At 34.8% G+C, this 24,913-nt stretch overlaps 1 protein-coding gene across 1 annotated transcript; it reads right to left on the reverse strand.

Moving 5' to 3' along the window:
- Positions 1–5,176: 5,176 nt before the first annotated feature.
- Positions 5,177–24,913, reverse strand: MYL1 (myosin light chain 1; the record flags this gene model as incomplete). Its single annotated transcript, XM_082841478.1, has 5 exons — positions 5,177–5,298; positions 5,754–5,927; positions 8,198–8,341; positions 12,308–12,335; positions 24,782–24,913. 5 exons carry the CDS (start codon positions 24,911–24,913, stop codon positions 5,177–5,179), a joined length of 600 nt encoding a protein of 199 aa, XP_082697604.1.

Consider the following 24,913-nt stretch of genomic DNA (forward strand, 5'->3'; position numbering starts at 1 on the left):
CCTTAAAGATCTTGAGGCCATAGTAAATTCTCCTTAAAAGAATGATTGTGATGTCTCAACATCATCTTGGCTACAGAAACTTAGGTCAAAGTTAAAGCTGTTGGCTACTGAAATCTGAGTGACCCTTGCTAAAGATAGGAGCATGATGACCTGAAGTGCCCGACATCAGGACAAAATTGTTTCAGGTTCCAAAAATGTATAGGCAGGCAGGTAATTTTCAGAGATTTTGAAATCCCATATATTTTAAGGATATCTTTTTAGAGAGTGGGGAACTATTTATCAGTTCATCTCTTCTAAATATCCAACTACTAACTTGCAAATTCTGCTTCTATTCTAAAGGAAAAGTGATACATGATAGCAATATGATATGATGAAGTGAGTTTACACGATAAACTTGTCTATCAATTAATCTTATCATTTCGAGCATGTATTAAAAGATCGGTGCTTTGTGACCACCTAGAGGGGTAGGATAGGGAGGGTGGGAAGGAGACGCAAGAGGGAGGGGATATGGGGATATATGTATACGTATAGCTGATTCACTTTGTTATACAGCAGAAACTAACACAACAATGTAAAGCAATTATATAATAAAGATGTTAAAAAATAAAAAAGATAGAACCAAGGTTTTGGGGACATGGACATGCAAAGTAGAGGAAATCATAGCAGGAGAGAGAATTTTAATAGACAGGATCTTGAGTTCTTGACCAAGAGTCTCATCCCCAGAGACGTTTTTTTAAGTAACAGCTGAAAGGTCACTTTAAATTTTATCCTTGAAGACATTCGGTGAGACATATCAAGGGCTTATTAGAATTTTCTAATAGGCCAGACTGTCACTAGAAGTGAAATAGGTCAAGCTATGTATACAGTGATTTACACAAAACTGAAGAAACCTGCTTTCATCTTAAATTGCCGGATAGCTTATATTAAACCATCTCTGATCCTATCTGAATTTCCTCAGTTTTCTATTTTGCATTTTCAATGATATATGATTATCATTATTATTCAGTTATTGTTGTGTAGACTATAATTATTTATTCTCTTAAAATTTTATAATTCATCAATATTCTGTACATTAACAAAAGAATTGGGGTTTTAAAAATAAGTTTCTCTAAGCAAGAAGATAAAAACAGTGCGACTTGAACATTCCAGACTGACCAAAATTATTTATTGATTTATTATTTTAAGGATGTTCTTTGACCCATGGTAGAAAATAAAGAGCAGTGCTTGGATTTGAGATTGTCAGTATTTTATCCTTCTTGTCTAGAGCAGCAGACACTTGGTTTGTGTGATATGAATATAATTCAGAGAGAAACGTAAGGTGTATGAAAATTCAGGGAGTCCTTCAGTCTAAAATGGTCCAAATTGTTTTGTTTTTCTGAATGATGGTAAACAGATTTGGACAGTTAGTCATGGGTGTTCTTAGAATAAGGTTCCAGCCAGTCTTCATAAACAATGCTTGATCTGTAAAGGAAAAAGGAAAAAGAGTTAGATGTTGATTGCATCTTTTCAGAAAGGAAATGGGGAAGGAAATAGTGTAAAGTGAAAAAGAAGAAAAAGCACAAAATGAACCATCACTTCCAAGGTAAGGCATTTCCTTGCTGCAAGAACCTGGTTTCAAGTGCTGTACTTTGGACTGTGATAGTATGGTTTTCTAGAGCAGTAATTGTTAAAAACTACTTCAATTTTTCAAAGAATATAGGCTAATGCTTTTATTATTGTTATGTTCCAACTAAATTAATCAGCTATTCTCTGGTTTGTTGAATCTCCACTGCTTAATTATAGTACAGACAAAGATAGGATCTATACATGAAAGCAAAAACCTCAGAAGTTTTTGCTTGTACACTTTTACAAAAATGCTGTATTTCTAAATAACCCATATCAAGGAGATGGGTTAATATAAATAACTTGTTAGTATTAATATATTAATTATATTAATGTGTTCTGGTTAATATAAATAACTTCATTAAGAAGCAATACTAATTATATCCACAGCATATAAGTGAGGCTGTTACATTAAAAAAATACAATATTGAGAAACCCTTATATATTAAAGAGGAAACAGATACCTTGAGAGCTCCATTTAGACAGACATGATGTGCTTGACAAAAGCTGTAGGGATAATACAGTTTAGAGTTAGAACACAGTCAAATTTAATAAGAGAGAAGTATAGTAAGTTAACTCAATTCTAATTATTCCTAGTTATAACTCTAGAGTTTATTTAAACTCTGTATAGCTTACTGTTCTTAATACTGGATTTATGGCTTTTCCCAGATTTTGTAAGTTTAGCTTTCTGATTACGTGTTATGTTCACATGGTTAAAATTTTTTCTTGAAAGTATGAAAGAGTTTATAAAAAAAAATGTTCTTCACCACTGTCTCCCAGCTATCTAGTTCCTCTCTTTATAGCTAAGTTGGTAGAGCTATTATGCATGTATAAGAAAATACAAATATATGTTTGTAAAAATCTTTTTTACACAAATGGTGGCATGTTCTACAAACTCTTTTGCACTTGCTTTTCTCACTTCGTAATGTATCTTAGAAATATTACCATAATCATAAACAAGGGTGTCCTTGTTCTTTTTTTAGGTCTGTAGGGAAATTCACTGTGAAGATGTACCAAAATCTATTCGATACATCGTACATTGATGGACATTAAGTTGTTCAAATATTTGGCTATCGTGAGCAACACAGTAATGAATAATGAATATGAATAATCATATATCACTCATTTCACTTGAGTGCATGTATGTGTAAAGACTACATCCCTTGAAGTAGATTTGCTGGAATTAATAATTAATACCACATCACCACATAGGGATTTTAATGATTTATATTCCCAACAAGAATGCATGAGATCACCTGTTTCCATACACTGTCCTCAACCTAAAGTGTGGTTAAACTTTTAATTTTGGCAATCAGTATATCTAAGTGTAGTGTTAATCTGCATTTCTTTTATTATTAGTGAAGTTCAGCATATTATATTCATATATATTTTTATTTCCTTTCCTATGAATTGTCTGTTCATGTACTTGTTAATTTTTCTATTGGGTTGTGGTCTTTTTATTAATTTGTAACTTTTTTTAAAATTAGGCAAATGAACTTTCTGATGTTGACTGCAGATTTTTTTTTCTGGTTTGTTATTTGTCTTTTGACTTTGTTTCTGGTGGCTGGCCACTTAGATAAAAAAAATAATGTGGTTGAATTTATTGAAATTTGTAATACCTTCTGGGTTTTGTATCAGTGTTGGAAATGCCTTCCCATTCCAAAAGTTATAAATAATTTTCCATGGGTTTTATACTTTTAGCTTTTACATTCAAATGTTTGACTCATGTGAAATTTATCCTAGTAGGAGATCGAGATCTGCCTTTATTTCCTAAATGACTATACCCTTGTCCAAACAATATTTATTGAATGATTCTTCTTTTATCTAATGTACTTATGGCAGTACCTGAATGTAAAACATAGTTTATAGGAAAAAAGTAAAGTTTAACCAAGATTGTCAGTGAAGATATGCTTGGCTTAGTTTTTTCTTTTCTCCTGTTCTCTTTTTTTCTCTCCTTTCCACTTCTCTTCCCGCCCCTCTGCTTTTCTTGTCTTACTTTTTTCTAAGTTATTAGACTTTATAAGTCCATATTTATATCAAAGCTGTCAACATAGCTTTATTGAGATGTGGTTAGATTAGTTTTTTGGGGGGATGGATAAGTTTTTCAATTTTGTTGCAAAATTTTAAATTTACAAGTTATATCATGCAACTTTTTTTTTTTTTTTTTTGCGGTACGCGGGCCTCTCACTGCTGTGGCCTCTCCCATTGCGGAGCACAGGCTCCGGACGCGCAGGCCCAGCGGCCATGGCTCACAGGCCCAGCCGCTCCGCGGCATGTGGGATCCTCCCAGACCGGAGCACGAACCTGTGTCCCCTGCATCGGCAGGCGGACTCTCAACCGCTGCACCACCAGGGAAGCCCTATATCATGCAGCTTTATCTTGCATCTTTATTTTGTGTGGTGTGTTGCTTTTCAGACCCTCTGGGTGAAGCTGCTATAAATTGATGGCAGAAAGACATGTACCACAATGTTCATTGCAGCTCTATTTACAATAACCAGGACATGGAAGCAATCTAAGTGTACATCAACAGATGAACGCATAAAGAAGATGTGGCAATGGAATATTACTCAGCCATGAAAAGAAGCGAAATTGAGGTATTTGTAGTGAGATGGATGGACTTAGAGTCTGTCATACAGAGTGAAGTAAATCAGAAAGAGAAAAACAATTACCATATGCTAACACATATATATGGAATCTAAAAAAAAAAAAGGTTCTGAAGAACCTAGGGGCAGGACAGGAATAAAGACGCAGACATAGAGAATGAACTTGAGGAAACGGGGAGTGGGAAAGGTAAGCTGGGACAAAGTGAGAGAATGGCATGGACATATATACACTACCAAATGTAAAATAGATAGCTAGTGGGAAGCAGCTGCATAGCACAGGGAGATCAGTTTGGTGCTTTGTGACCACCTAGAGGGCTGCGGTAGGGAGGGTGAGAGGGAGACGCAAGAGGGAGGAGATATGGGGATATATGTATATGTATAGCTGATTCACTTTGTTATAAAGCAGAAACTAACACATCATTGTAAAGCAATTATACTCCAATAAAGATGTTAAAAAAAATTGGTGGCAGGAAGTAGAGAATTGGCCACTATGAGATAAATTTCATTTAAGCAAGAACACTAGAAAAGGAGATATAAATTTTAGCACCAGCTTTGCCATTAATGATGTGACCTTCACTAAATAGCTAAATATCTTTGGCCTTCGGATTCCTCATTTTCATAACTGCTTGCTGTAAAGGATTTTGAGATCTCTCCAACTGTAATATTAAAGGATATTAGTATTTAATATTAAAATTTATTCTGACACAAACCCCATCTTACAGAGATGTTGTGAAGATCTAACAAGAAAAGATAAAAGTGAAAACACATTTTAACCTGTATAATAATGCACAGGAATGTTAAAACCCACTGGAGTAAATCTTATGTATATAGTCAGGTCCTTACAAGATATCTTTTTAGAGTTATTATATAACTGATTGATAATAAGTAACATTTGTATGTTCTCTTATTGAATAAGAGAGATAGAGAAGATAAGTTGTTTTAAGCTCAAAAGTTGTCCATCGTCAACCCAATCAGTTCAGAGTTGCTGTAACCACCAGAGCATGTGAGATTGTACCTTCATAGTTGATGCAGCCGTTGGAGTCTTCTTGACCTGCCATCAGGGCTTCCACTTCTTCTTCTTTCATCTTTTCACCTGATGAAACAAAACTCTTTCTTCAAAAAGAAAACCAGAGAATATTTTGAACATTCCACTGTAAGTGATCAGTTTTGGACTTCTGGAGACTATAACCTCTCGGAGGATAGAAACTAAGCCCTTCCTGTTCTCTAGCCAGAAGGTTATCAATAAATTGTTTTTGAATAAATGACTTAAATGCACACTATATACCTGATCATCCAAACTCTATCCTGTAAGAACTACAATGCTGCACATTACTTATTCAATACCAATAATTTAAGTTATCATTTCCCCCAAATAAACTCATTGACATTGAGGTTAATTGATATGGTCATTAACTTTTGACTATTCTTTTTCATTTTCTGTTTGTAGTCTTTCCCCCTACTTATTTTGGTTATAACATGATTGCCCTAATTCATGCTCTTTCCTATATATTCTGTCCTATTAAGTCCACTGAAATGAATACTTCTTACCTAGTGTAGCTAGTACATGACGAAGTTCAGCACCCATAACGGTGCCATTGCCTTCCTTGTCAAAGACACGCAGACCCTCAACAAAGTCTTCATAGGTGCCCTGGTCCTTGTTGTTGGAAATAGATTGCATCATGGGCAGAAATTGTTCAAACTCAATTTTCTTGGCATTCATCTCTGGAAGAAATTGCAATTTGGAGAGTTATTATCTATCATTAAATGCCATCTCTGAGTCACAAATTAAGCTTGAGAGTTCATTCTAGATCATCTGAAAAATCTTCATACAGCTTAAATTTCAGTTGGTAAATGACTGATGACAAAATGTTTGTAATAGATAATAGCATGAGCTCTGGAGTCGTAGTGCTTAAGCTTTTATCCTCAGCCCACCATTTACAACTGTGTGATCATGGGCAAATTTCTTTTTTTTTAGTGAGCTATTTATTTATTTATTTTATTTATTTATTTTTGGCTGCCTTGGGTCTTCGGTTGCTGTGTATGGGCTTTCTCTAGTTGCGGTGAGCGGGGGCTACTCTTCGTGCGGTATGTGGGCTTCTCATCCTGGTGGCTTCTCTTGTTGCAGAGCCCGGGCTCTAGGCATGGGGGCTTCAGTAGTTGCATCATGGGGGCTCTAGAGCGCAGGCTTAAGTTGTGGCGCACTGACTTAGTTGCTCCACAGCATGTGTGATCTTCCTGGACCAGGACTTGAACCCGTGTCCCCTGCATTGGCGGGAGGATTCTTAACCACTGCACCACCAGGGAAGCCCCATGGGCAAGTTCCTTAACCTCTTTGTACCTCAACTTTTTCATCTCTCAAAAGAGATACCTTGTAGTGGTAGTGTGAGCATTAAGTGAGATAATACATGCAAAATGTCTTACAATATCTGGGACAAACTGAGTGCTTAATCAGTGTTAGCTACTGATTTTATTAGTATTGTCAATTTAATATTTTCTATAAACACTAGGGAAGCAATATAGAAATATACTGATAACAAATCCATTAACATGTAAATGTAGCAAAACCTAACTGAACTTTAATATATATTCCACTTTGGTCTGAGCTTTTGTAGAGCCTTCAATTTCTTTAAATTTTAAGTAATTCAGAAAAGAAGCCTGTGAGGAGAGTGTGTGTGTTAAATACTTTGCGATCTCCTGATTTCTCTGCGGTTTTAGAGGCCTGGAGATAAGAATTTTTTTAGTATCTTCTGACAAGATAAACAGTATTCACAGCAAAAGTATAAAACAGACTATCCAGATGTATACAAATGGATAAAGTTATGTACCCCTAAAATCTAAATTCCCATTCAGCAGTCTTTCCTTATAGTGTAGAAATCTAGTACATTGAGTAATATTAAGAAGATTAAATTTGAATGCTGAATAAATGAACATTTACCTAATAATTCCATTAAAGATTAATGTTTGATAAGTTAGAAAATGGCATTTAAAGATGAATTTGGCTTATTACGCTCTTCCTTTATCTCATGCTCCCAGCTACTTTTTGCATGATTTACTTGGACATTTTCCTCTGAAGAAAATGAAGTTTGAGGAAAATTCCTGCAGACTGATTTAGAGGTAGGTTTTTTTGAAATCAAATTTTTTTTCTTTTGTAATAAAGGAAAATGGTCTTTTCTGGAAAAAAAAAAGATTATTTGCCTTCTCCTCCTTATTTTCCTTATGGCAAGGATAAATAGCCCAAATATCTACTTGAAAAAACTTCAGTTTTGTCTCCTTTTTTTTTGTTCAGAGTGGTATTTTTCAACAGACTATTATACTTGCCATGAATCATGGGATTGGAAAAAATTTCCTTGTTCCAGACTAATGACTGGATTACTGTATCCAGCAATGACTTCTTCAGTTTTGCCTCTTACGTATCAGATCACTGACTTTTGCCTTAGGATTTACCTTGGGGGACTGAATGCAGATTTTGGCTTAGGTTTTTAAGTCATTTTACAGTTCTTGGAAACAGAAAATAGTTTTATTAAGGTGTCATCTGTGTGTTCTTAAATTAGAAAGCTGAGTTTCCTTTAAGATGGTTTTTTTTTTTTGGCCGCACTCCGCGGCAGGCATATGGGATCTTAGTTCCCCGACCAGGGACCGAACCCATGTCCCCTGCATTGGAAACGTGCAGGCTTAACCACTGGACCGCCGGGGAAGTACTGTAGGGTATGTTTAGATAACATGGTGATGATGATGATATCAGCATTAGATATCATTTCCTTTCATTAACATGAAATTATATCATGCTTACAAATTCTAAAGGAAGGTTAACTTATTTTATGAGGATAAAAACTAAGACTCTAGATGGCCAAGAGGCACACTTACCATAAAAAGTAAATTAAACCCTATTCTGTGGAACTTCTCTATAAATCTCTCTCTCACATAAACACACACACACGCGCACACACACACACACACACACTTCCCAACTTCTTGGAAAAACATGTGTTTACCTTCATTGCTGGGGTTTCCCAGAACTGCCTTGACCTCTGCATTGGTGGGATTTGTGCCCAGAGCCCGAAGGACATCACCAACCTGGCTTAAGGTGATCTTGCTATCGCCTGTTCTGTCATATAGGAGAAATGCCTCCTTGAATTCTGAAAGAAGCAAGAAACATTAGGATGCCTTTTTTCTACTTCAGACCAATAAATTAATCCAAACTTCATCAGGGATCCAGTTCAAACTCTCCTCTACAGCTTTTGCCAGTCACTTAAGTTTTTATTGTTGGGCTCTCCCTTTTCTAAGCTCAACTGACAACTCCCTTTGGACATTTCTTTTGGGGTCTATTTTAAAGCAGGATTTCCAATTTCAAGTCATATGTTCTTATTCATCAGATATGGAAATTGAAACTGCTAGTCATATTTATTCATATCTCCTTCATCTGCCTTGGACACAGGACTGGGTTAAGAAATTCTGAGGCCTTGAGAAATCTTAAGAATTCCTCATAAAATCCCTTATATAATTAACAACGTTAATAAAATTTCAAGAAAACGAATTTTTCAATCGGGGTTGTGTCATGTGAGGTTAAACCAAACTTCTTAACTTATACAGAAAAACCTGCTCTTGAGGTACAAATTTCCTAGGCTCTTCTCTTAACTAGTTTTCTTCAGGAGTAACTTCATTTTTCAGGAAAAAAAGTAGATGAGGCCAATTTCTAAGTTCTATAGTGTCATTTAACCACTTCAATGTATGACTCTAATAGGCTCCGAGTGTAACTGATTCTGAAGACTTATTTGTTTGGATCTATTGCTATGGTGATCACTTTAAACTTTACTCTTTTTTCATATAATCACGTATGATAACATGTTGCTGTATTAGCTTTAGAATATAAGTACACGTTTTAAATTAAAATTTTATGGAGATAAGTATAGATTCACATGCAATTTTAAGAAAAAATACAGAGATCTCTTAAATACTCTGTCTAGTTTCCCCCAATAGTACCATTTTACAGAATTATAGTACACTATCACAACCAGAATATTCACATTGATAGACTCCACCTATTTCACTCAGATTTCCCTAGTTTTACTTGTATTCATGTGTGTATGTAAGCACATATTTTAAAAGTGTTGTTTATTTTTATCACAATCACTCTATTGTTTACTTTCCCTAAATTTTGTCATTCTCCTTTGAAGAGGAGAACCTTTCAGGAAAACCTGAAAGGTTTTGCCTTTCAGGATTACATTAACAAGGAATTAAGAAGTATACACCAAAAGGACAGAAAGAGGTGCTACTATGGATTTAGGGGCAAGTAAAGATATTTTAATTGAACTTTTAAAACTTAACTAAATTAAAATTTCTGGAGAACCTAAAAGTACTGATGGCAACTTGTTGGAGTTAATACCAACAACATTCAAAAACCCATTTGTGAATGAACTGGTAGAGGTGAAAACATTCTTTTTAGTCCATTAGTGGTCTCAGATCGAGAGATGCTATCTAGATAGATTACTCAGCAAAACATCCTATTTAACTATCCCTTCATCCCCTAATCTAAGATTGCACCAGACATTATGTTAACAATCAACTATAGATCATGTTATCATTCTTTGCTGAAATTTCCGCCTCAAGTTCTATGCAAATTGACATCACAGATCATTTCCCCAACTTAAAAGGCATGCGACAGGCACTGTGGGGTCATTAGTCAAATATTATATTTTATCTTTCTACGGGACGTGTGAAACTGAACTATCCTTATTACTGGCTCCAGGCTTTCATTCAGATTGCTCAGAGGGCTCACTATTACCCTGGTCAGATCTTGATGTAGAAATAGGGTTTTATGAGCTGTAATAGAATCTCTCTGACATGAACCCTTTTGTTGATTTAAAGGCGAAGGCCAGAAAAATATTGCTCCTCCTACACCAGATTTTTAAGGCTTAGTTATTCTCTTGAAGAGTCTAAAACATGGGTTAGCAAATGACTGCCTACGGGCTGGCTGCCTGTTTTTGTAAATAAAGTTTTATTGGAATACAGACATGCCCATTCATTTATGTATTGTCTATGGCTGTTTTCATACCTCAGTGACAGAACTGAGTTGTTTTTACAGAGACTGTTCTGCCAACAAAGCCTAACATATTTACTATTTAGCTCTCTAAGAAAAAATTTGCCAGCCCTTAGTCTAGAACAACACTGTTCTAGGGCTTTTTGTGATGATTGAAATATTCTGTATCTGGGCTGCCCAAAAGGGTAGTAGTTACCTTCCACCTGTGGCTTTTGAGCACTAAAATGTGACTAGTGCAAAGGAGAAAGTAGACTTTTAAATGCATTTATTTTTACTTAATTACAGGTTAAATTTAAATAGCCACATGTGGCTAGTGGCAACTCTACTGGACAGCACAGGACTTACACCTTTAGAATGCTATAATTTTCTAGTGTTTTTTTCTTTACCCCAAACTTGTGATACATTCAAGTAGAGCAGCCATGAGAAAAACTCTAATCATTGAAGAAGGAAGCAAACAAAGTATGTCTTTATTTATTTCTTAAAATGTAATATTTCCTTTTAATTTAAAATGCTTACATTTGTTTTCCTGGTACAGGAGAAAACCAGTCCACCACACCGATGTTTACTGAACCTCTATATCTAAAACCTATTTTACATATGGAGTAATGTGGTTAATGTTCAGCACCAAGTCCTCTGTCTCTGAAAGGGTTTTTAAGCCTTCTGTTGCTTGGTGCTACCATAGTTTGGCAGTCATAATGACACATAAATTAGATATTTAAGAGGACTGGGGTACAGTAGCAGATAATGTAGCAGCATCATTAGTTAAAATACATTAAAAATCAAACAAATTAGAGTAGAATTACCAACTGTTTTCAATAAGAAAAATTAGTCCTTTGTAGTATAATTTCAAATGATCATGGGTTCTGAGTCATCAGGTCATCTAATTTGTCTGCATGAAGGCATTAACCATGATGTAGATATATATGAGTCTGTACAATAGCAAATACCCTTTTTTTTCTTAACTGATTTCCAAACATGAGATATTCCAGACACTGAAACAGGCTGAAAAATGTTGAATCCTTTAGATAGAGAACTGAGTATAATTATAATTATGTACCTATGAGTATTATCACAATTATTTATATATTATAAATCATAACATATATACATACTTATCATTATGACCAATATCCAATTTATACAGTATTGTATAACTGAAATTTTCTTCCATCCCTTCCATAGATGTATTTTTGTCTCAGTTTATTTAAATATGTGACTCTTTCACTTCATAAGACATTCTGCCCTACACTTTCCAGTGAAACAAGAGTCTTAGGGCACAGGATCTCTTGGATGCAAAGACCTGAAGAAGAAAAAGTGGAAGTCTTAGGGAAACTATTCATATTCTTTTGAATCTCCAGAATTTGAAGTCTTCTAGTTAGAAACTGTTTCTATGAAATAAATTTCTAATTAATTTAAAGTAATATTAGATTTTGACCCTATCACTAATTCTTTGGATCTTCGAGTCAGTCTCAACACCTCTCTGGGAGCCTGTCCTGCATCTCTAAAGATGGACCAGGAGATGGCTAAGGCTCCTCCCACAGTTTTTTGATAAATAATTTTCCCCTCATTTTCTCTGATTGCACATTTTTTCTATATCCACTTCACCTGCTATTTCTCTCAACTCACTATGGTGCCCACTGAAATTATGTGTATTTGGTAATTGGGCAGTTTTAGAATCAATTTTGTTTTCTAAATTGAATAATTTAGACCTGCCAAATCACTCTTTAGGGATTTGATTAACAAATTAGCCATCCAGACTCCACATATTTTGGGGGGGTATATGTATGGTATTACCTACTGTATCAAATTGGTTCTATTTAGAAATCAGTGAATACAAGAAATTATTTTGTGGTATTTAGCTTTTGTTTGCCTAAACTTTTGATTACTGATTATACGTGAAGGGTTTATGTTGAGAGAATTTATATTTAGAGTGATTGAGAGCATTTCTATTTAGAGTGACAACATCAGTGGGGATAATTAGAAAGAGCTAATCTCATCTCAAGAGAGTTGGTTTTCTCACATGCCATCTTTATGAGTGTGCACATATTATATCGTTTAGACTTACCATCCTGCTGTTGCTGAGAGAACTCGATCTGTTAGAAAGAAATTAACCACAAAGAATATTTTAACCAAACAAAAATGTCCTGATTTTTAAATGTATCCAAGCTCATTCCCTGAGTAATCTTCAAAGTAAGCTGAAACTGTATGCCTACTTTTCAGAGTTCAGGCATAGCTTGGATACTAAGAGGTTGAGCCATGCAGTAACATGTCTTGGAGATGAGTGATATTTCAGAGGCTAAGAAGCGCTCTGCCTGCCTCTGGAATAGAGAAGCTCAATTCACTTACCAGCAATCTGGTCAGCACTGAAGGACTGCAATGGCGAGAGAGAGGAAGAAAGAAAGAAACAACTAGTACTCTTTCAAATGCGTTGACAGAAGAGAGTGCTCTCTGCTCTGAGATTTTTAGGAAGCTATGTAGGTGTCATAGAATAAGAAGGTTGCCTTAGGATACTTTTGAATCTAGGAAAAATAAAAAGCTGTTGCAAAAGATAGTTAGGGAACATCTTTCTATATCTTAATCCATGAGTCAATGATTTAACAAATGCTAAATCAGATTCTTTCTGGAATAATATAATAACCTATGGTGTATTTAACATATGTCTAATATAGACACACTGCATTAAAAAGGTCATTTGAAGTCTTTCTTCTATTTAACCAGTATATTTTTACCCAGTGCATGGAAAGTAGTTTATTTAATTTTAGTTATCAGCATCATTGGATTTTTTTTTAAGGTATAGTATTTTGCTATAGTTGCAGGTTTTTCCCTAAATTTAGATATAATAAAACTTATGTGATATAGAAAGTTGGTGAAGCATAAAGTACTGTTTTTGGGAGTAAGACATATTTTTCCAGTTGGCATAATACCTTGAATTAATCTCTCCTGTCCTCAACCCACTTTAATAAAAACCAAGAGTAGATTCTACACACATACTGAATATGTTCTCTCCTCAATTTTATTCCTATCTACTGTCTATATCTGTCTATAAATTACAAGTAGTTTTCTCACAGGACCCACCATGATGGAGCTTCTGGGCTGCAGACAGCGGCGAAGCTGAAGAGTGAGTTGAGGGCTGCTCCAATCCCTGAGTGGGGGCCTCCCTTGCTGAGGCTGCCTTTTATTTCTGGAGAAGCTGTGACCTCACAGCTAGCATCAGGTTTCAGAGAGAAGTAGCCACTCCCCTTGGAGAGTTTTTTAGCTTTCTTAGGGCAAAGGGAAAGAGGGATCTGTACCCTGAGGTCTATTTTTAGGAAATCAGAACCTAAGAGTGGACAGCCATGGTGAGACCAATGCCTATCAGTACTTTTATGGTCTTTATCCCTGAGATGTTTTCTTGAGCATCTTCCTTTAAGAAACTTCCTATTTGTTCAGTGGCAGAGAAGCTTAGAATTTCTCTAAAGGCTACAGCTGATCCCTTCTCTTGATGAATTATGGACTTTGCAAACTTCAAGTCAGCAGTTTTGGTATAAATGGAACTTTCTGGATGGGACTGGTTTGGGGTTTCAAATGGCAACTGCTATAGAAGAAACACTCTCTGCAGCTCTGTCCCTTATGGTAAAGTTCAGAGGACTTGAAAGGGGTACATACATTTTGTGTGTTTCTTGGGTCTATCCAAGTGAAAATCTGGTCAGTTTGTGAAATCTCCAATTAAAGACCACTCTTTGTACATTGTATTTTCAGGAGTATAGAGTTTATCTAAGCCAGGAATGGTTTTAATCTCCATTTTCAGCACTCTCCCTCAGTTTTCTTACATTAGGGCCGGGTATTTGCTTTCCTACCTGTTATCTTTATGGTGGCTGACTAGTCATATTTTTTGAATTCATGAAGTTCTTCTAGGAGGGATAGCTGATGGACCATTCTGTGTTCTTTTTCTCTCATTCTGTACATGTTCTTTTAAAATTTAAAAATGTTGCTTATGTTCTTACCAGAATGTGCTGATTCCCTTTCTGCCATGTCAAACATTTTATGACTCAGTCACCAGACTGAGAACCAAAAGAATACAAAGCAGGTGTTGTGAAATGCAAAGTTGTACTTTAGAATTTTAAAGGTATCCATGGCATTGGCTGGTAGTAAGTTTTTATGACAGCTTACCTGAAAATAGGGGACAACGCCCTTCCTAGAATGGTACTGAGAAGAGACCAGTCTAGTCAGAACTAAAGTTCAGACATGTTTATCAGTTTTCTACATATTTAAAGCAGCTCAAAGGCATAAAGAATGTTAGAGATAAATTCTAATTTAAGTATTGTTTCAGCAACTATTTTTAACGGAATGGTCACAAAAAGCATAATCTCCCTCTGCTAGGCAGATGTATACTTTGCAGCTTTTCCCCATGCCATTTGGAAAGAAATCAGCATTTAAACGCATATCATTTTTTGTCCAAAGTTTATAAGTAGTGAAAAAGATCTCATGGAGTCTGAGTCCCAAAATTAGAATTGAAAATATAACTTAAAAAATATTAGTAGTTGGCGCTTCCCTGGTGGCCCCCCGATGCAGGGGACACGGGTTCGTGCCCCGGTCTGGGAAGGTCCCACATGCCGCGGAGCGGCTGGACCCGTGAGCCATGGCCGCTGAGCCTGCGTGTCCGGAGCCTGTGCTCCGCAATGGGAGAGGCCACAACAGTGAGAGGCCCGCATACCGCAAAAAAAAAAAAAAAAAAAATTAGTAGCCAGGTAGACATATCTTCATGAATAGATTGACATTTTGAGAGGTTGTTGGGAAATGGAAGTTAATAGAAAAAATTTAAATCCTTTGACTCATTAGGGGAAAATGAGAGGGAGGGACAAAGGTAGAAATTTGTCACCTTTGATAGTTGTGTAATTTGGAGTCTCATGATTTCTGATGCAAAAATTAAAGCCATTAGAGCAGACCGTGTTTCTTTGTGTTTTACTCTTGTATTTAGGTATTGTGTCATTAAATTTGAATTGCCCTATAATCAGTATTGAGCACTAGCATATATCTTTGGTAGAATTGATAACTATGGATAATACAAAACAAACTCATCAAAGTTGTCTTACATAATGCCCATCCCATCATATAACCTACATAATGCTCATTTTCATTTTTTTCAGATAGAAAAATGTGTCCTTGAATACATATAAAATACAATCAATTTGTGTCAAATCTGTCAAGTAAACTGGAAAGTCGTTTTAATAGCTGTATTTACGTTATAAATAAGCTATTCATAACCACTTGCCTATTATGTAAAGGTTTATTATTTATTAAAATATAATGGAGGCAGTTAAACTATTTCACTCTAGTTTTTACCTGTATCTTTATCACATAGAGAATGAGAGTGTAGATTTTTTTGTGCTTACTGAGGATCAAAGTAAACATTTAAGCAAGCTATTGACAATGGTAGAGAAGGCTACAGTTTAGTCTAGTCTAGACAATAAGCTATAGTTTAAAAGTAAGAAGACCTAGATATTGTGCCCATAGAATAAGTGGGAGATGCTATTTATTCTCTGGTACACTTTTACAAATGGCCAAAACATTCTCTTGTATCTCTTCCTGGGTGTTATAATGATGAAGTAATCAACCCTTTGAAGAAAGGTGTGATATGAATACAAAATGTCAGCTGATTTTGGACTCAGTTTGCTATGTCATCATTTGGTTTGTTTTGAAAATTAGATTTTAAGTCTCTTCTATCTGGAATGTTCTCCTGTCATTTCTGCTTCTTAGAAATTAACTATCCTTCAAAGCCCTTGAAAGAACCTTTACTATTTGCCTAGCTCCTAGGATACTAGGAGCTATCCTTTCTGCCACTGAAATATGTTTTAACCTTCCTGGCTGTAAACGTTTGGGAAGCACAGGCTGTTACTGGAGACCATTTCCCTTGGTCCATGGTGTGAACCCAAGTGTGAGCCTCTCCCTCCTGGAATGCTACCCCTGCCTTATACTTAGATTGTATCCCCCATAACTCTATAAAATACCTTGCCTATATTATATGCTCAGCAGAATTTTAATTAAATTAAAATCTTTAGAACAGATGTATAGTAAGTTCCTCCTTCAAACAAATCTTCTCCTCTAGGATATTATCTTTTAAAAAATTTTTTATTTTATTTTTTTCTTAAGATTTATTTTTTATTTATTTTTTAAAAATTTATTTATTTATTTAACATCTTTATTGGAGTATAATTGCTTTACAATGGTGTGTTAGTTTCTGCTTTATAACAAAGTGAATCAGCTATACATATACATATATCCCCATATCTCCTCCCTCTTGCGTCTCCCTCCCACCCTCCCTACCGCAGCCCTCTAGGTGGTCACAAAGCACCAAACTGATCTCCCTGTGCCATGAGGCTGCTTCCCACTAGCTATCTATTTTACATTTGGTAGTGTATATATGTTCATGCCACTCTCTCAATTCGTCCCAGCTTACCCTTCCCCCTCCCTGTGTCCTCAAGTCCATTCTCCACTTCTGCGTCTTTATTCCAGTCCTGCCCCTAGGTTCTTCAGAAACCAGTTTTTTCTTTTTTACATTCCATATATATTTGTTAGCATACGGTATTTGTTTTTCTCTTTCTGACTTACTTCACTCTGTATGACAGACTCTAGGTCCATAGGATATTATCTTCCTTGAGAGAACGGACCTTGTCAGTTCCTTCAAAGAGCTTACATTCTAGAGTAGGGGCACACATTCTTCTTTGGTGCTGTATCTCCAGCACCTAGAACTGCCATGCATATAGTAGGCATGCTCATTTTAAGTTATTGATGTATATGCCTTTATATTTCCAGAATCTTTCCTTAGATTTTATATAAATGTTATGATCAGGACTTCTAATTTGCCAACCCCCAATTTGTTTTTTTAAAGGGTGTTTCCATTTTAGCCTAAATACTTATCTTAGACTGTTGGTAAAATAACTGCCTTCCACATTTTTACGATTTATGTACTATTTAGTATTGGATTTAGGTAAGTAGTAGTCAGCAAGGTACTGGTACTAAAAAAGATTTTTATTGCAATGTTTTCAGATTATTTTTCACTTTGTGAAGTACTTTTCTAATAGTAATCATGAGGTTTGGTTAATTGATTAAAGACAAGATAAAATTTCTGGTATATAGAAGGAATTGATTTATAGAAAAATATTAAAATGCATTTAATCAAACAGGCTCTGGAATTGATGTATCTTAAGCTTTAGTATAACAAGAAGAGCTATAATTAAAGACGATCTGGAAGTTATGTGATGTTGAATACTGAGGGCTAATGCCCTAGGAAGGAACATAGACTACAGTCTTTAAAGAACTTCATCTTCACTGCTAGATATTACAATAGGGCTAATGACTGGTGAGGCTAAGTAAAGACCTTAATCTAACCAGGGCCAGTTTTCAATCAAGAAAACATTGCTGCATGTTCTTTGATTTAATGCCTGGCAGGGAGAACAAAGACCTGGATGTATGCAAACCCTAACAAAAACTTAATAATTTTCACTCCAATCTTAGAGTTATGAGGAATCATTGTAAAAGGCTAGCAGAAGTACTATTTTGGAACTCTGAGAGTTTTGTGCTTCAGAACAATTCACTTAATTTAAAGGAAATAGATATTTTTATTGCAGTTTTTTATTTCAACAAAGGATATATTTAGGCTGGTGACTCTAATATGGTATAAAAAGGAGAAATTAAGATCAATGAGAATACAGTAGCAGCCCAGGTTGTCTAATACAAGAGAGAATAGATGGTTATATTGGATAAACTGATCTGAATAGAAGAGGAAATGAGTAATTCTGTGGTTAGGATGCCTAGACTAGTCAACTGAATTCAGTCACATTAGAGCAAAGGCTGAATTATTAAAATAATACAATTTAGACCCACAGGAATTAACAAAGAGGTTTAAGTGAATTTTAATAAAAATGTGACCTAAGTCTATACTACTTTGGATTTCTTATCAGCTTTCCCGTGAGAGTTGCACCTGCTCTACTTTGTGCATTTGTTTGTATGCAATTTAATTTAAAAATCCAAGTTGTGTTTACGTTCTTTCCTTCCTCTTTTTATTTTTAAAATAAAAGCATTTGTGAAAAATGCTTTGAAAAATGCTTTGTGTATGTGTTTTAAGAAATTACAAGTATCTGCTTTTTCCTCCATATCTGGAGTAGAAGTTCTGTTAGTGACAACAGGGATATATGAATATTGATATTACTATTTTGGAGATTTCAGGTCTTTGATATGGTGGAAAGAGACTTAGATGGGGATTGAGGTATTCTGAATTTTGTTCTGGCTCTCCTGTAACAAATCATGTGTCTTTTGATTAAATAACTTCTTTTATCTGGGTTATAGCTTTCTCAAATATGAAATATTAAACTGCATGATTTCTGTGGTTGCTTATGGTTCTATAATGTTGTGAGTTTTCCATCCTTTTGTCAGTAGTATCTATAGCAACTCACTTTTTTTTAATGGAAAAGGGTAATTTGCCTAAAAATTTGGTAAATGATATTATTTTGAAGTAGTTTAGATAAAGAGGAGTTAAGCAAAATAAAATTTCATAACACTGTGTTCAGATGAGTATTTTATAGCTCACTTATATCAGGAGATGGTATATCATTGGGTACTTACTAGGTACAAAGAACCTCACTTGCCACAGTGGAAGGAAGAAGATAAAGTTGAATAAGATGTGGTTTTATCTTTAGGAAAAATTTTCTGCTCTGGCTTCAACTCACTATTATTAATTTATGATCAGAATAACAAAGATTTATCATCCATATAATTTACATTTTAGCCAGTATAACTGAAGCCATTACTACTAGTATATTGCAATTTTTGCCCTCCAGGTTCTGATTTGCGGGGAGAAACAAACCGTAGAAGTTGATGCAGAAACAAACTACGGAAAATCTTATTTTCATAAAAAAACTATTCCAGTATGAAGAGAAGCAGAAGAAAGTGTAGTATCAGCAGACTAAATATAATCCTTTCCACAGTTTCCATGAGTCAGATGGTGCTTAATGCCGGGTAATTATGGAAAGGCTTCTAAAGACAACTTGCCAGGGGGTTCATTTCAGCACTGAAATGTCGAGAGGCTAAATTTGGCACTGTCACTTTGTGGTCTCCTTGTCTTGCACAAATTTCATTATCTTTAAAATTAAAAGTGCTGTTCACTATTAATTGGTGAACATACATATTCCTTTCCAAACTGCCTTTTACATTGCAAAGACATTATCCAGTTACATATTACTTAAAATATAATTTTAGACAGAGTTACAGAATGCCCTTTAATATCTTCCCACTCCACTCCACCTGTTCTCCTTTTACAGAGTAGATGTTTCAAAGTGGAAACTTGTTACTGATACCTAGTGATAATCTCACATAAATTTTGGTTTGCTTCTGAGGTTATAATCATGCCACAAATGGATGAATATCGCAGTTGGTTGAGATTTTAGTTGTATTAAAAATTAGTCTGTATTAAAAGGCCAGAGTAAAAGAAGACAAACTCTTAAAATTATATAAAGAAAACTTAGAAACAACTTATGTCTTCACTTATTTAGACATATGTCTTCACTTCTAATTAGAAATTGACTATGTCTTCTATTCCTATTTCTTTTCCTCAGATTAGTTAAGATTTAATCATTATACACGTGGCATTATATTTCTATATATGACTCCAAAGAATATTTGTTGAGATTTCCAGTTTAAATCATGATACTTATTTGTAAACAAAATAGAAACCCATCCCATTCTTAGAATATTAACCTGATGGAAAAATTTGGAGGTCATGTTTGAAATATGTGTATGTTTAATTAAACAAAAGCAAAATTATTTTAAAATACAATAAATTTCACTACATTTAACAATATTAAAAAATACTTTGGTATAGTTTTTTTCAAGCTTTATTGAGATATAATTTACATATAATATTGTATAAGTTTAAGGTGTACAACATGATGATTTAACACATGATAATTTTGATATGTGAAATGATTACCACAGTAAGGTTAGTTGGTTAACATAGCCATCATACTACACAGTTATATATATATATTTTTTTGTGGTGAAAACTTTTAAAATTTATTCTCTTAGCAACTTTCAAGTATACAATATGGTACTGTTAACTATAGTCACTATGTTGTATTTTAGATCCCAGAACTTATTAATCTTATAACTTGCAAGTTTGTACCCTCCGTTCACCTTCACTCTTTTCTTCCATCCCCACCCGACCCTAGCAACTACCAATCTACTCTCATAATAGCATTTTTAACATCCATGTTCCATTTACAACTTTTTACAGGAAGCTGGAGCAAAGTGCCTGTGGGTCTTTCTAGTTTCTTAATATCTCACCTTCCATCTGTAAATGAGAACACCCAACCCATCAGCAACAGGTGCTAAGATAGGGGGAAGCTGAGGAAAACAAAACAGTAATGAACTGCCAAGGTCAAAAGTCTTGATGACCTAGCTCTGATGTGTGCCTCTCACCCCCTCTTCTGGCTACCGAAGGGCTGTGAAGGGCAATGTGAGAATCACCCTTATATTGACCACTCTTAACCTCATATCCTTAAGAGCAAAAAAGGTTCCTTTTCACATTCTTGGAAACAGCAACTTCCCTTTTATAAACAGGAGGTAGTTTAGGATATGGTTAACACAATTGACTCTGGATTTGGCCTGCTAGGTTATATCCTAGCTCTGTCACATACTTGTTATTTGATCATGGGCCTGACATTGAACCTCATTTAGGCTCAGCTTCTTTTCTTGCAAAATGAGGCTAAAAACAACCTTAGTGTAATGTTTTGTGGATTAAATAAGATAATAAGGCACAGAGTAAATTCATAATAAATACTGATTATTATATTACAAAAAACTTTATAATTTTCAAAGCCTTTCATGAGCCATGACCTCATTTGATTTTTCCAACAATCCTTCTAAGTAGGACTGGGTTTGTATCAGCTTTGTTAGAGATGAGAAAAAATAATTTATAGATTAACACAAAAGGTCCTATACCTGGACAAGGACAAGTCAGGTGTTTCAATGAATACATAATATTTGCCTCCACTGAATACTCATCAGTAAGTAGATGTATTTATTGAGAATACTATATTTCCACCTTATTAACTGAAAGTTTAAATCTTCCCAAGCATATGGTCAATTGTTGCTGTGAGATTTGTTATTTGATGAGTTTCTGTCAATGCATTCTGTACCATTACCACTTTTTGTAATGTCGCCCGCAGTATCTGGTCAGGGATGACCTGATTGAGTGGTGAATACAACGAGAATTAAAATTTAAGCAGCACAATGACAGACATGATTCAAAGTCCCATCACCTCAGAGCAATCCTGACATATCAGCTAAGGCATGCATCATGCAAAAAATTTGCTTAAACATTGAAGATCTTTTAAAATCTAGGCACATGGTCATCTCATACTTATTTACTTTTGTTATTTCATTTGGTTGCAGTTTTGGGCAACAGGTGTTAATTCTTGTGTTTGTACTTGAAACTAAACTTATGCTGGGTTTTACTTCCCACACTTGGCGATTCTGTCAGGCTTTAGTCTGGGCATTGTTGCTGGAAGTATCAGCTCTCTGAAAGCAAAGAGTGCTTAGAACCACCCAGGACGGTAGCTTTAATGTTCAGATATCAGCAGTATTTGTGTTTTTGAAAAGGATATTCATAGAAAATCCATGGGGCTAGGACATCAGGTAAGCATTCCCTCAGAAAATATAAAAGGTTTTATGTCAGAACAACCAAAGAAATGTTCTAAAGAAATAACCAATAAAGCAGGAAATCAGGTTGAAAAACACATTTAAAAAATTGATAAAACTCATTCATATTGTTTAGAGTTTATGCAGAGTCAAATATGTGGCTAGTAACATAGTATATTATAATATGGAACATAGATATTAACTGGGATAGTATTGAGGGATTAAATACTATGATTGTAATGACTATAATATTACACTAAAATAGTTCCACTTAAACGTCAGCCCTACTCAAAGTGTAAAGAACAGCTAGATTTCCAATCTTATATGATTTATGAAAGAAAGTGTAAAATTCAATTAAGTTTTGTTCTTTATCGAGTTTTCAGAAAGTTAATGAACACATATAACAACTCGATTAATTTCTTTAAAGTTCATTTTCTCTGCTTGAAAAACGTTTATAACTTATATGAGGTAATATATCTAGAAATATCACATGATTAAAAGCATCATAATATGAAATGTTTTAATGCACATTTTAATTAGTCTTCTTACCTATTGGGATGAAATTAGATTTTATAAAGTTCTCAAGTTGCATCACATTCTTTGGCTATGTTATAATATCTATAAATATGCACTGATTTCATATTGTTGAATGCATATCATTAAAGCCATTTAAATTCTTTTGCAAAAATATGCTTCTTTTCTTTGTTCTCTTTCCATTAGGAACGGGCTCTCTGAATGAAAGATAATCTGTTTCTTCTAGATTCATTTAACTTCTCCTTTTTTGGTTTGTGTCCCTTATCAACATCCATCACATCTTTAATTCTACAATGAAATAGTGAAGATGGAGCATATCCCATCTTTACAGAGACTCTCTAGGAGTATTTCCTTCTTTTGCTTAGCTGTACTAGTTCACACTAGCATTAATTCAAGATATAGATGAAAGGATAAACCAGTTTTCAAGATACAGAAAAGCATCACTTCTCTGCTATGCAGAAGCGATCAGTTCATTTTTTTGGATTTAAAAAGTGATTTTTTGTCTTTTCTTGGAGACTTCTTACCTGCCAAACTAAATTTTTATTTATTTACTTATTCTTACTCTGTTCCTTGGGGAAGAAAATTAATGCCTCTTTTCATTAGTGGGATACTTCTTTTTCTCCTTAAGAAGACACATTTTTTTCTTTCCAAATGCTTGTAGTCCCAGATACAAAGGGATGATATTGTCTTATAAATCACAGTAAATATAAAGAGGAATAGCTTTGACACTGATTCATAAAATGGGGAGTCAAAGAATAGAGGCAATTGGAATTATTGCAGTGGCTATAATCATGCTTATTGTATAATGTAGTCAGTGTGCATCTATAAGATATTATTAACTAGTATTGCTGGAGATGAAAAATTTGATTTCCTCATAATGAACTGTATGCATGCAGTCCTCAAGACAGAAAAACATTTACTGGAAGATATGACATTCATTTTTGTCTCCTAAGTGGATATAAATTAGGAATAGTTCCTGATCAATATTAGATTCTACGACCAACTATTTTCCAAATATGACTTCAGTTACCTACTAACTCAAGAGAAAATGTCTGTCAAGATCTACTTCTACTCTGAAACATAAAATTTCATGTTTAATTGGAATGCTATAAAAATTTGGAATATATTTACTTAATATCATCATATACATCTAAGGGTGATCTGATTCAATATTTATGTCAGGAATATTTTTAAGAATCTACAGTTATACTCAAATAGTCAATGAATTATTTATTTATAGGTTAGCTTGGCTGTTGCAAGTAAACAGCATATTAAATGTCAGCAAGTATTAAGTTAGCAAAATTCAGATTTATTAAGCACAGAACTATTGGCTTAAGTGAAATGATCACCTCCTAGGCACTTTCACCCACTAGTTTTCCATATAAGGCAGGGTTCCCTACATGAAGATTTTCAAACTGTCATTCAGACCAATCAGAGCCCAATGAATGAGGAGATGGTGCACATTTGATGGGTCACATTGCCAAGAGGAAACAGGCACATCCATGGCGTCATTCTTCCAAAAGCGGATAATCTTTTGGCAGTGGAGAACTTTGATCACAGCAAAGTGTTGACATGAAAATCAATCACATTCTCTTTAGTTCAAGATCAGTATGCAAGAGGTCAAAGACATAAGCTCAAAGCCGTATAACTAGCAAGTTTTACCATATTTGGGGGGGGGTTAGTTTCATTTAGAAGCAACTCACATTCTGAATTAAATAATGTATATATAAATAAACAAGATGACAGTTATAGTCACTGAAACACTTGAGTGCATAGTTGTCTGCACTGGGATGTCATTTAGTGTGGTATCAAACTTTATTAAGCAAAGCTGGAGGGGGAATTGAATTGCAAAAATCTCTTTTTCATATGAAATAAAGCAGATGTCAAATAAATACATCTCGGACAACTGGGTCATCAGCTGTTTTTAAACTTTTGGAAACAAGTAGGGACTAAAACTTTCCTTTTGATGTAGCTTTAAGGAAGAGATCCAGTTTCCATAGAGATTTTATTAAAAAAAAAAAAGAAACCACTGGTTTAAATGTTTATAAAATTACACATTTTGCACTTTGACAATTTAGGGAAAAAAGGAAACAGAAACAAAAAGTAGAGCAAATACAGGTTCCAAATATAATGCCATACTCATAATAATTTTAGTGAAATTATATGCTACAGTTTATTTACTTTTTAAATCAAGATTCTCTTCTACCCAAATCCACCAGTTTGCTTAGTAATTCCATTCCTCTCAATGAAAAATATGCCCCTCTGAAAGTTCGTAGTGTTCCCTACTGTTGAAAGATGTTTCAGTGACCAAACAGTTCACCCTTTTCATTACCTTAATGGCAGAGAGGTCAATCTTTGCTTCTTTGGGTGGGGCAGGTGCAGGTGCAGGTGCAGGTGCCGGGGCAGGGGCAGGGGCTGGGGCAGCAGCGGCAGCAGGTTTCTTCACGTCCTTCTTTGGTGCCAT

The sequence above is a fragment of the Leucopleurus acutus genome, assembly GCF_964270905.1.
Source record: "Leucopleurus acutus genome assembly, chromosome: 6".
NCBI classification, from domain to species: Eukaryota; Metazoa; Chordata; class Mammalia; order Artiodactyla; family Delphinidae; genus Leucopleurus; species Leucopleurus acutus.